General features: G+C 50.2%; 1 protein-coding gene and 1 pseudogene across 1 annotated transcript; both read left to right on the top strand.

The window, feature by feature from the left end:
* The first annotated feature begins 4429 nt into the window (after positions 1 to 4429).
* On the top strand, positions 4430 to 7689 carry LOC116900092 (beta-lactoglobulin-1A/1C-like). The gene is made up of 6 exons (XM_032901871.1): positions 4430 to 4543; positions 5145 to 5281; positions 5516 to 5589; positions 6286 to 6397; positions 6563 to 6660; positions 7617 to 7689. The coding sequence occupies exons 1-6, from the start codon at positions 4445 to 4447 to the stop codon at positions 7634 to 7636; spliced, it is 540 nt and encodes a 179-aa protein (XP_032757762.1). The 5' UTR covers positions 4430 to 4444; the 3' UTR covers positions 7637 to 7689.
* A 1509-nt stretch (positions 7690 to 9198) lies between these two features.
* Positions 9199 to 9930, top strand: LOC116900023 (annotated as a pseudogene).
* The last annotated feature ends 3662 nt before the right edge of the window (positions 9931 to 13592 follow it).

Genomic DNA, 13592 nt, shown 5'->3' on the forward strand with positions numbered 1-13592 from the left:
ACAGGCTCCCTGCTGAGACAGTCATCGAGTCCCTAGCTTGACAGATTTTCAGATGCATCTTATCCGGGATGGAAATTTACATCAAAGGGTGGTATATCGATGGCCACACATCCTGTGCACCCTAAGTTCCAGAGGCTGACAAAGAGCCAAGTAGGCCCCAATTCCTCTCCTCGAAGACTGAATCATGCCCTTGTCTGTTTATATGTCTGACCATGGTATAAAAACATCTTCTGACGTCAAGAAGTGTTCTCTGTCCCAGCATCCCCTCCTGAACAGGACAGGCTTCCGGCCAAGAACATGTGAAAGAACCTCTGACTGGGTTCATGGAGGATGTGAACCCTGGAAGAAGGACAAACATCTCTGCTCTTCAGAACTCTCCCCTGATTACGTTTAATATTAGCTATTTTATTATTGAGTATATGTGTACATACAGTGTACATGCTGTGGTACGTATGTGGAGGTTTAGGTAAGCTGTGGAGTTGATTCCCTCCATCACCTTTATTGGGTTATAGATATTGAGCTCAGGTCACCAGGCTCGCAAAGCATTTACCTTTACCCACAGAGCCATCTTGTTGGCCCCTCCTCGTATCATAAAGTTATCTCAAAACAATTCCTGTCGAGCAAGCACACACCTGCATAGGTGCCTCAGCAGGTAAGTGTGATCAGAGGCAGTGAGGAAGTGCAACGGAGGACTACGAGCCTCTGGAAGTCGACACATTTCCCAATCTTGTCTCAGAAACAGAGGGATCTTTCAGTTCTATCAGCAGCCCATAAAAGGAACATATGTGGATGATTCATAGGAAACCATCCAATATCCACGAGGAAGTGGAGTTGCCAGGGCTGACCCAGCTCTCAAAGGGACACTTTGCTCCCAACCAAGGATTGCACTTGGATTTAAAATGGCAAAGAGGGTCAATGGCAACAGAGAAGTGGCCCTGGAGAGGTCTCAGATATGACACTCTACACCAAGGCGGAAATTGCTCCATGAGCTAGCAAGATTTATTTAATGCCATGGACAAACAGACAAACAGCAGCAAGGACTCTGAAGAGAGGAAACAGGGCCCACATGGCCAGAGTGAGTTCCTCCCTATGCCTTTCTAAGGAGGCTGGAGCCAACCTGTAGCCAACCTGATTCTTAGGCAGGAGGGGGACAGGATGTGTGGCCACCGATACCCTGGTGAGAGATCCTGGCACCAGAAAATTTGCTAGCAAACAACTCACAGGAAATGTCTTTGCAGGATTCCATGAGAGGGGACAGGCTGTCTCGAGGTATGATGGCCTAGGCAACAGCTAGCTGCTAGGATTGCAGCTCCTGAGTTAGTCAGTCATGTCCCCAGATGGCCACTTCATAGACAGATAGAGGCTGAGTTCTCTTCTTCTGTGAAAAATGGGCTCAGATGCTCCACGGCCGTCCTTAGCCTATCTCGCATTTCACTGTGTGGCTCACAGCCAGAAGAATCATGGGAGAGTACTCAACCACAGGACTTAGACCAGACCCAGAAGGACATGGCAGGAACACGCCCACTTTTACAGGAGAACTATTTCAAGGCCTAAAACGTTACACAAGGAGGTGAGCTCTAGGAACCCCAGAACTGAGATGCCCCCTTGTTAGTTTGGCCATCATGGAGCCTGAGATCCCTGGATGCACTAAGCCATCCACTAGGGTAAGCGCCATGAATGACACACAGTGGATTCAGCTCAGAGTTAAGAGATTAAGGAGAAGTAGATATCCTCTGGGCTCTGCAGCTACCTGTCCACCTTAGGATAAGCATCTAATCCAAGACTCTCAGATCAAGAAGTTTTTGAGCTACAGAATGGGAAGTCAGGCCGTGAGAAGTGGCTCGGCAGTGAGGAACACTGACTGCTCTGCCAGAGGACCAGGGTTCAATTCCCAGCACCCACATGACAGCTCGTATATGAATCTGTCTGTAACTCCATTTGCAGGAGGTTTTTTTTTTACACCCTCACACAGATGTGCGCAGAACACCAATGCACATAAAATAAAAATGAATAAAATCGTTTTTGAATTTATAAAGAAAGAGACTGGGAATTCCATCGGAGCATCAGGGCCCACTTCTGGCTGCTGGTGGGATCATTCTGTCCCAGGAAGGCAGGCAGTGGGAGGGGCTTCTGGTGATGCCCTGAGTGCTGGGTCAAGGTGAGGCCATTCCCATGAGCTGGTCTTTCAGTGTTCTCTATGGAGGAATCCGAATGTGACTTCAGGCTCAGACACATGAGAGGGAGGCACATGATGGCCTATAGCTGGGAAATGTGCCCAGACATCCCCTTGTAGCCACAGGAGAAAGAGACTCAGGTAGTGATGTGTGATGCCCAGAGATCCCCTGTCTTGGACAATAAACAAGGACCTACCCCGCCTGCCTTTGTGAACTTACGCAGTGACACTTCTCACCTTGGGGACCAACTTGGCAGTACTTGCTAGACCCGGATTCTTGTGGCCCATCCCCGGGGACACTGTTCTTCTGATCTTTCACTCATCTCACCTCACCCAGAAGCAGGAAGTGAGTATAGCCCAGACCCTGTCAAGCGAGGCTGTGTGGGCATCCCCAGATGAGCTTCATGACCCCCACCAACTGCCATCCCGCAGGTGCCAGACCCGTGTCACAGACCAGGTGGTGCGGACACCATGTTTGTGATGGACACTGTCCACTGAGGAGCATCTTAATGCAGGAACGTGGGTGTCCTGCTTTCAACAATTAGATGAACACGGTCCCTGTCCCAGCCCTCCTGTCTGAAGCTCTTCCTTGGTAACTAGGGGTTGAGGAGCACCATCTGTCCTCCCATAGGCCCCTCATGACGTCTCAGCTTCACCTCGCCCTGTGCATCTCTTGCTGGCTTCTGTGTCAGTGCGCCCAACCTAAAGTCTCTACTCTCTTCTTAGAGCCAACATCAGCCCCAGACTGTGCTCAGCTCTGCCAGGCCTCCACACTACTTTGGTGGATATGACAGGGCATAGCTGAGAACAAGGCCATGGTGTCCCCGGGTGATTGTGAGAATTTCTACAACATTCCAATAGTCATGAATTTCCTGACAGAGTCAGTGCTCAACGAGCGGAAAAGACTGACATGTGTACATGTGTGTCCACAGAGACATGCTTGCTTACTCTCATGACATGTGCACATGTGTGTCCACACAGACATGCCTGCTTACTCTCATGACATGTATACATGTGTGTCCACACAGACATGCATGCTTACTCTCATGACATGTGTACATGTGTGTCCACACAGACATGCATGCTTACTCTCACATGTAAGCACACTTACAGGTGAAGTGCATAGGCTCACAGGTTCACAAACATACTGCACACATATACACTTGTATACTCACTCATGGTGTGTACAACCACAAGCCGCTGTACATGTACACGTGAACACGCATAAAAGTGTGTGTGTGCACACATGCATACCAACTGATCTCAGCAGAAGCGGCTGACTGACAGAGTAACAACCTTGCTGGAGGCCCCGGTTTCATCATGGAGCACAGTGGGACTTCCACTGAGAACCCTGGAGTGGCCCTGGCCTACCTTGGCCTTTCCGTCATCTAAGGGGGAGAAAAAACTACAACCTGCAGACTGGGGGCTCAGATCTCCTTCCCCTTCTGCATGAGTGGTCAATTCTCTGACCTTTAGAGCCATAATCCTTTTAGTCTTGCTGGCTGAACAGCCTGGCTCCCATTCCAACGCTGGAGCTAGGGATGAGACGGCAGGCAAGTGTCTGGCATTCAGGGTTCCTATGGACATGAGCAAAGGGCAGAGGGTACCTGAGGGGTGTCCTCCCCAAAGCTCAGCCCTGCTTGTGCCTGGATCCCTGACCTACATACCCAAGGCACCTCGTAAGAGCCTGCAGTATCTTGCAATGGAGTTAGGCGATAGCTTAAAGTTGGCAGTAAGGTTGCCATGAAGACCGACCCTCCTCTAAGTACACGCTCAGCAGCCCCATTACCACCACAGAGTGACCTAAAGACCCAGCTTCCTCAGGAGACAACAGCCACATAACTGTATCAGGTTAGAGGTCAAACCCGTGGGCACAAGTGCAGCTCTGCGTTAGGGCGTTGGCCTCGAGTTCTGTGAAGCCCGGGTCTCTCCCCAGAGGAACACACACCCTGACTAGCCTTCAATTGTTGAGACTTCAGGGCTTAGCCCTTGGCTATTTTTCCAGGCCAATGAGGTGCCACATCTAAAGTGTCCCGGGCTTACCCACTAAGGTGCCTCAGTCCAGAAGCCAAGGTACACAGTGTCCCAGGCCTGGCCTGCACAGGGCTGACAGCATTCTCCTCTGAACTCCAGGCTCTTCCAAACGTGTTAGCTCCGTGGGTGGGGCAGGGGTAGATGGACTTCAGGCCTCAGAACAGTATATATACAGAAGGGTGGAGCCTCTGTGCACCCACATTCTGAGTGCTCAGCCCAAGAAGACACAGGAGAGGAATGAAGGTCCTACTGTTGCTGAGTGTGGGGCTGGGCCTGACCTGGGCACTTCAGGATCAAACCAAAGTTCCTGTGGCGCCGTACTTCGTCCCTGAACAGGTGATGCTCCGGGACCTCTGGCTGAGGCAGGGAGTCAGCCCATGTCTTCAGTTATTTTTCCAGGTCCCTATCACCTTACAGAGTCTTGACAGCAACTCACAGTAATGGGGACCAAGGAGTGGGGTTCTACTTGAGGCCACGGACTCAGAGACACTCTACCAGGTCCCCTCGAGTGTGAGCCACTTCAAAGCCCCACGAAAGATGGTCGGACCCAGGAGAAGCCTGAACCTAGGGACCCAATAGGATACACAGGGTAGCCAGGCCCTCTATTTTGTGTCCTACTGCACAGAGACCCGAAGGTTTCCATATGGTAGAGGACGTCATCGCTCTTTAGAGATCTGGAGAACAGAGAGCCACCACACTCTAACAGTACTCTCCATGGGCAATGGGTACAGTGTGCTGGCCTGTTTGGTTGGGGTGACATTGAAGCAGAGTTAGTGGTCCAGAAGGTTCCTTCTCAGCATACAGTAACACATGAGTTGAGGCCTGTACTCTATTCCTCTGCAGGACATGCCTGGCTCCTCCTGCAGTGATCCACTGTGATCCACAGGAAGATGATGTTCCAGGCTCAGTGGCCAGGATAAAACTTTACTCTGTGCAGGTGACAGGATCTTGGCATACCTTTGGGCTGGCTGCCACTGACCCATCTGTCGTTGAGGAAGGAGGTGCTTATCGGTGCTTCATGACTGGCATTGTTCTCCTGGACAATGGTAACCTGAACATCACCTACTTGCACAGGTATTTTGGCATGGAAAGACCTCTGACGAGGTTCTGTGGGGACACATTCTCCTTACCACCCCCCAGATCCTCAGTGACTCAGGGCTCAAACCCTGAGAAGACCTTGATGATACCGATCTTATGGGCTGCTCCCTAGAGCCTGAAAGCATATGGGGCTCCATCGGGGAGAGCCTGGTGACCCCATAGGACCCAGCTCCCACAGGGGATGGCTCAGAAAGGCTATTTTCCTCATAGAGAAGATGGAAAATGCGTGGAGAAATTCTACATTGCGGAGAAGACTGAGACACCTGGACGCTATACATTTGAGTGTGAGTGAAGGAAGCTGCTGCTTCCTCCCCGGGTGGCATGGTGACTTGGACAGTTGTGGCATCTGCTACAGTACAGATCTGACTGAGCAGAAATGACACAGACGGTAACCCCACAGCCCTCACAGCTGTATCTTCAGAAATTCAAAATCCAAAACCTGTGACTCCAAACTGTGCTCCCTTGGGTTCCCAGGGCTTCCCACAATCCTTCTGAAACCCAGCAGAGAGCTGACCCATTGTCAGATGTCAGGCCTTGATGGGGAGGCTGACAGGGAGAAGGGACCCAGGAGCCTCACCCAGCTGAGGCTCTGGAGTACTGTGTAAGGGCTTCCCTTTGGGACAGATGTCGCTTAGGCAGTGTTGGTGGGTAAGGGGCAGGAGGACAGATGACAGAAGACAGAGAGACCCTTGAGCCCTTCCTCCTTGCTGGAAATGCCCCTTCTCTGACCCAGAAAAAGACTCAGCTCAAGAGGCTAGAGAAGAGAGGGCTGAGGAGGCAGAGCAAGGGTGAGGCTGGTAGAGAAGCAGAGGCAGGAAACAGCCCCTACCTGGTGGGATTTGCACTCCTCAGTGTGCTGGCTTCTGTGAGGTGAGTTGAGCATGTGGAGGAAGGGCCATGCTGTGCTGCCTAGGGCAGTGCAGGGTACCAGGACACTAAGGATCCCAGCAAGTCCATGAACATTTGGTTTCTCGTCACAGACCAAGGCAAAAACTTTCTGACTTTTGTGGATGTTACTGAGGACTCCATCATCATGGACTTGGAAAACCAGAGCAAAGGGGGCAGCTTAATTGTGACTGAGCACCATGGTAAGTGCTGTTCCCACCCACAGCGTGAAGAAGGCAGAAAATGGCTGAAGCTAGAAGGTGGGTGGGGAGGGCAGGGAGATGGGGGCTGGAGCCACTGTCCCTACCCCAAGTACCCTCCCTACTGATCTCTTGGTTTCTCTGTGCATTCAATCCTGTTGGCTGTAGCCAGGAGTCTGTCCACAAGTGACGTTGGATGGGACTACTACTTCTCTCACACATGCAGAAGAGGCATCTCACCACTGGACATTGAGGAACTTTCCTTCTCTCGTAAGCTTCCCTTCCTACGTAGAGCTTCCTCTCTGTGGGGACCCAGCCACAGTAGCTGGGATGTCTGTTGTAGGCCACAGTGTTGAGGGGACGGAGGGGTCTGTCTGGGACTTTGGAGAGCTAGGGCTGATCTGATGAGGGGTCTCTGGAAGGAAAAGGAGACTTGAGGGATGAAATCTGACCTCTGCGTCCACTGTGATCCCCAACAAGGTGTAGTTCCTGAGCTCTGCAGGTGACAAGACTCCTTCCGGTCTTCATCCCCCATATTCTGGCAGACAGATTTTCCAGGGAGCATCTGTAAAGTATATATAACTCCCCAGTATATTAGCCAGGGTTTTTAAAAGGTGTTGTACCCAGGGTCCAGCCTGAATGAGAACATTAATGGGGCCCAGAAAGACCCAGGATCTCTCCAGGGCATCGGGGTGCATGGACACACACCCTTGCATGCATCTTGTGTGTGTGGATGCACATGTACCTCTGCACAAATCTTGTGTGTATGCACAGTCTGTATTCCTGGACTCAGGGGTCTCCTGGACCAGGCTCTCCCCGCAGTTCTATCTCCTGACTTCCCAGACTGCCTATCCATAACCTCAAGAAAGCAGGGTGAGCCCTATTAACCCAGGTCCAGCATTAAAGCACAAAGTGTGCAGAAATTCCATAGGTCCCTCAAAACCCTGGCCCTAAGAATCACACTCTGAGGTGGGGACAGGGCTCAGGGGTGGTTGGATCTTGGAAATTATAGCCCTGTTGGCAAACTTGGTTGACCATGTTGCTCTCCTGGGTGTGAAAGGCCTAGGAGATAAGAACAGCAGCTTGAGGGCAGGGAGGAGGCTGGGTCCTGGGAGGAAGAAACAGAGAGAAACTCCAGGGCACTGATCCAGAGCTATGAGCTCTCTAGAATGTGCAAGTTCCTGTATCCAATTGGAGATCATTCACAGAGCATCTGCCTTCTCCAGGTGAGTGTGACACACTCTAGTCAGCGTTTCCACGACCCACATCTCCTGAAGCTTCTGACGTCGTACACTGACCCACTCTTCTCCGAGTAATAAATAAACTCAGTATCTGCTCAAGGCCTCCAGTGATTTCTTGGCTGTACCCAAAGGCCACAGGGCTCCTCTGCTCAGAGGGAGGTCCATCGGGGAGGGGTGGTGCCCCCCTAGCTCTGGCAAGGAGGGGAAGGGATTGTGTCCCCAAGTAGAAATCTGTTGTCCAGGGCAGCAGCTGGTCTCTAAGGGGCCACAGGGAGAACGGGATTCCTGAGGTTGATCTTTCCAGGACAGATGTGGAGAGGACCCATCAGTGTATATCTGAGAGAGGACACTTGAATGGCCCAGGGGGCATGAGCTAGGCATCATTGTTACCATGCTAGGGTCATTGAACACCTTCCCCTCCTAGACCCTGGACCAGCGCTTTTGGGGTCAGCCACAACCAGATCAACCAAGGTCAGGAATGTTCTGTCCTCTAGGACACAAGGGACACATCATCAAGTCTCTCAAAGCCAGAGATATTTTGGCCAGGAGTAGAGGGTAAGACATCACCAGGGGAGCTGTGCATACACAGAAAGATCTGCAGGTAAGGCCAGGCTCTCCCTGGATGGGTTTGACTTTTCCTGATGAGTGACCATTTCCTGCCTCAGAAGTCAACTTAACTTTGAAGTCAAGGAGCAGGCAAGCACCTGCCTAATGTCAGCTAACTCAACCAATGAGAAGCTGGACTTCTTGTTTCCCTATCACAAGCTATTCCTGCCCCAAACCCAAAGATGGGGCCCATCCCTTTGTGCAGTTCTCTAGAGTGTCCCTGAACCAGGTCTCTGCAGGACAAAATAGGTCAGAGCCTGGGGAAAGGGCTGGGGAACAGACAGTGCAGAAGAAGGCGTCCTACTTGGCATGAATTGGGTGGGGAGCTGCTGAGACCTGCTGCTCTTGGTCTCAGGTACCAGGACACTAGGGAGGGCTATTGTTGGCTGTTAGGTTGTCGGTCCCACATCTGCTCTGCCACAGGGCCTGGCTGCTTGGGAAGGAGGGACTTGGGATGTTTGATTGTGCTTGCCTTATGCTGTCACCAGGGCAAGGATGCTGGGCAGTAGAGGAGCACGGAGACATCTCTCCAGAGTGGGGAAGTACAGTCTGAGAAGTGGGAAAGCTGGAGCTTCCTTGGGGTTCCCTGGGCCTGTGATAAGTCAGAGCCGTGGGGTTCTCAGGCTCTTGGACATCCAGATGCCATTGGGAGTTGTGGAAGTGCTGAGAACAGAGTAGGGACCCTCAGGTTGGGTCTAGTTCAGGGATGGAGGATGGGGAAAGGGAAGCTCCTACTAGTCCCATGGAGAGAGTCCTCAATGGCAGCAGGCATGGTGTTGGTTGTAGCTGGGAGTGCAGGGAGGCCTTGAACAGGTGATTAGACAGCAGCTCTGTGAGGCAAAGGCCTTCTCCACAGCTCCCAGAGTGGATCCTGATGAAAAGAGACAGTCTGGGTTGTGCGATCAGAACAAGTTAGATGGTGACTGTGGAACCGAATCCACCTTTTTACCACTAATCCCCATCTGCAGAAGAGGTCAAAACAGTGTCTCCTCAGGAGGTTGCTAACCCAGAGCACTATCTTAAATGCCCTCTTCAGAACAGGTGGGCACTGCAGTTTTTAAAAAATGATAAAAGCAAAGCTTGGCAAGCAAATCTTTATCTCTAAGTGGGAAACCATTGAAGACTTTTGGGCTCTATGCAACCACATCCAGTTGTCTAGTAATTTAATGCCCGGCTGTGACTACTCACTTTTTAAGGGTGGTATTCAGCCTATGTGAAAAGACACATGGGGTGGTTGGGGTTTAGCTCAGTGGTAGAGCTTGCCTAGGGAAGTGCAAGGCCCTGGGTTCGGTCCCCAGCTCCGAAAAAAAGAACCAAAAAAAAAAAAAAAGAGAGAAAAGACACATGGGGAGGACGATGGCTAACTACACTGAACGATGGCTAATTACATTACATTGAGCAGAGAGGAAGGGACTACAACCAGGTTTAGCTAGAGACGCTGTTGTGCCTTATTAGAGAACCCTCTGATGGCTGCGGTGATGAGCTGTGTGGAGCTGTTGTCGGTGTTAGAGCTAAGGGTGATAAGATAGCAATATGGACGACTGAATGTGAGAACAGAGATGCAGTCACACACATAGGGAGGGTGTACAAGGAAAGGGTAGGACGTCCTCTGAAGATAGTGATTGGTTATCAGTCCCACGCAGACACAGCTACAAAGAGCAGCTCCACCACTAAAAATAGGTTTGTTGTTTAAGACGAACCTTCTGAGTATCCTCACAGGAGACTGCGTCATGCATCAAGATTGGGAGCTGTACTGAAGCTGATCCCATCCAAGTGTTGCTAAGATACAAGAGAAGTCTCATTCGTCTTTGCTTGTACTTCTGTGTTCATTCTCCTCCCCCACCCCAACTCTTGCTAGTGCGTCCACTATCCCAATCAAAGAATTACAGTACGCGTCACCCACAACCCACAGATGTGCTCCTGGCCCGCTCTATAACAGCCGGGTAGAATTACCACGACACACACACTTGCCTTTCCACGGTATTCAGAGAAGAACGGGCATTTCTATCACCTTAGCAGGAAGAGATCTGGGTTTGTTCCACTGCACACAGGAGCGGATTTGCTGGTGTGAGAGTCTGAGTACAGCTTTCTAGCAACCTTCTCTTTCCTGTCACAGCATTGCTGTCACAGCATTGTCCTTGCTGTCCTCCTAAGACGGCTGCTAGATGTTAGTTTATTTGCTTCCCTGCTTGATAACATTAGTGATTCTGATTTCAGTTTTTCATTTGTTTTGAATTTTGTTTTCTTCCTCATGTAACATTGGTGAAGGATCCATGAATATGACAGAAAGGCAGAATAAATATTACATTTGTGCATAAAAGAAAAAAGGACAAGAGATAGACTGTGGTTCCAAACCATTTATTGTCGTGGTGGAAAGTGGATGGTAAAACCATACCCCACTTCTCATGTTGGGCCTAAGATGAAATGCCTTTTGCAGGGAGGAGTGTCTGGGCAGGGAGGCTCATTGGCTAAGAGTCTCCAGGCCTCTAGGTATGTCATTAGCATGGAGATCTCTCTATTGAGCCTACCCAACCACATCACTGTCTCTTTTCCTATTGTCTTGGTCTGAGATGTTAGGGATGCCTTATCCACACGTGGAAGGACTTGGGGCGTTGCCCTTACGGGACTGATGGCCACAAATCTATGGCAGGGGGCTGTGGCTATGGGACGGGGCATGGAGCACAGGTGCAGGTGAAACTCCTCCCATTCCTTCAGGGTCTCCCAGCTTCAAAGTTGCTCAGAGTCCACGGCCCGACATTGGCCGTCAATATAGGCCTGGCCCGGAAGAATCTGGAAGAGGTGCCAGTCAATCCAGACTTTGATGCACATAAAGTGAGGAGCATCAGGGAGTGAGCAAAACTGGGGCTGACTCCATAGCAAAGGAAGATGCTAGAAGAGTAGACAGCTCATGTTGTCCTGGATGCATGGGACCGAGAGGCCATGCAGCTGGGAGTGAGGGTGACCGAGAAAAACCCATTGTAGATCGGTACAGTAACAGCCCACACTGGCTGGGCACTGACATTCTTCAAGTGCTGTCCAGAGAGACTCTCTGTATGTGCCCAAGCTTCCCCATGCCCCAGGGAAGGAAGGAACTGTCTGGGTGTGAGGTGAACAAGGATGTAGAAGGGACCTTTCACTCCTGCTCTTGTGGCCAGTGGCTGGGACACACTAGGAGGATGGCGGGCCTGCCAATAAGGGGCTGCACCCTGAGGGGTAGACACACCTACGGTCTTCTGTGGCCCAGCCACCAGCCTCTCCCCGGGCTCCGAGGACAGACTCGCAGTGTGGTTAAGCTGCCCCGACAGGCTCACCGTGTTCGTGACTAACTTGAGTGGCACTGGGCTCTGCGTCAGTCCTAGGGAAGACTGGAATGTGCAGGGTTTGGAGGTCACCTAGGCTGGCCAGCAACTTCTTAGGGGAAGTGAGCTACTTGGGGTGTTCTTAGAGATGGGCTGCTGCTGGGACCCGCTGCTCTTGGCTGAACTCATGGCTGAATCTCCATCCCTGACTTCCAGCTCTACCTCAGAGCAGTAGTGATAAAGACAGTGTGGGATTGGCATAAAAACAGAATTGTTAATCAATGGAATCAAGTTGAAAACCCATATTTAAATCCACACAACTATGAATGCCTGATTTTTTTTATGAGACTAGAAATACACACTGGAGAGGGAGAAAAGCATCTTCAACAAATGGTGCTGGTCTAACTGGGTGTCTGCATGTAGGATAATCCTAATGGATCCATATCTACATCCTGCACAAAACACAAGTCCAAGTGGATCAATAAAGACCTCAACATTAAACCAGGTACACTGAACCCGAGAGAAGAGAAAGTGGGGAATAGCCTAGGAGACAACTTCCTGAACAGAACATCCATAGCACATACACAAGATTAACAGTCAGTAACTGCGATCCTATGAAACAAAATGCTTCGATAAGGCACAGGACACTGTCAATCTGACAAAGAAGCAGCATATACAATGGAGTTCCACCAGCTCCATATCAGATAGACAGTTAGTACTCAAAACATATAAAGAACTAAGAGGGCTGGAGAGATGGCTCTGCACTTAAGAGCACTGACTGCTCTTCCAAAGGTCCTGAGTTCAATTCCCAGCAACCACATGGTGGCTCACAATCACCTGTAATGGGGTCTGATGCTCTCTTCTGGTGGGTCTGAAGAGAGCTACAGTGTACTCACATACATAAAATAAATAAATAATTCTTTAAAAAAAGAAAGAACTAAAAAAGGTGAGAGCTCACCTTTTCTGAAAAGAAATGGAGGAGGAGTGGATGGGGAGGAGGAGAGCTGGGGGAGGAGAGCTGGGAGGAGGGAAAACTGTGGCTGAGATGCAAAGTAATTAATTTTTAAAAAGGGACACCTGAAAAAATTTAAAGATAGGGTATAGCTCTAAACAGAAAACTTTCAATAAAGGAAACTCAAATGGTGGAGAAACACTTAAAACATGTTCAACCTCTTTAGCCATCAGGGAATTCAAAACTACTTTGAGATTTGATCTTACAGCTGTCAGAATGGCTCCAATCATCAGAACAAGTGATAGCTTGTGCTGGGAGGATGTGGAGAGAGAGGAACAACCACCCATTGCAGGTGTGAGTGCCAACTCATACAGCCACTGTGGAAATCAGTGTGGTGGTTCTCAAGAAGATGAGCATTGATCTACCTCAATATCCAGCTACACCGCTCTCAGACAATATCAAAAGATTCTTCATCCTACCACAGGGACACTTGATGCTCTGTTTCTAGTATCCAGAAATTGCAAATTACTTAGTATTCCTCAGCAGGAGAATGGATAAAGAAAATGTGGTAATCTATAATAGAGTATTGCTTCTCCATTAAAAAATGATATGTGTCTGTGGGCCATGGTGCCGCTGAGGGCCATGTTGATGTCCAAGGCCTATGTTACCGTGGAAACCATGTGAAAGTCCATGATCCATGCTGCTGCTGACTGTAAAGGGCAAAGAAGCTACTTTTGTCATGGTTTCAGTGAATGCAGATTCACAGTTGAGACACAGAAGATTCTGTGACAACACTTACCTCCGCCCTCCCGAAAAAGTGGCAGCCTAGACAGAAAGCGATTGAAGAGAACTCTTAGAAAGTGCAGTAAGGAAGCTAAAGCAGAGCTCTGCACAGTTGATGTTTCTGGTGGATGGGGACAAACTCAGTTTTAAGGGACTGGTCACTGGGAGTTTGACCATGCTTAAGTGTATGGGCAACACAAATTGAACTGGCTCTCCTCCTCCTCCTCCTCCTTCTCCTCCTCCTCCTCCTCCTCCTCCTCCTCCTCCTTCTCCTCCTCCTCCTCCTCCTTCTCCTGGTCCCTCCTCCTCCTCCTCCTCCTG

The sequence above is a fragment of the Rattus rattus genome, chromosome 5, assembly GCF_011064425.1.
Source record: "Rattus rattus isolate New Zealand chromosome 5, Rrattus_CSIRO_v1, whole genome shotgun sequence".
In the NCBI taxonomy this organism is placed as follows: Eukaryota; Metazoa; Chordata; class Mammalia; order Rodentia; family Muridae; genus Rattus; species Rattus rattus.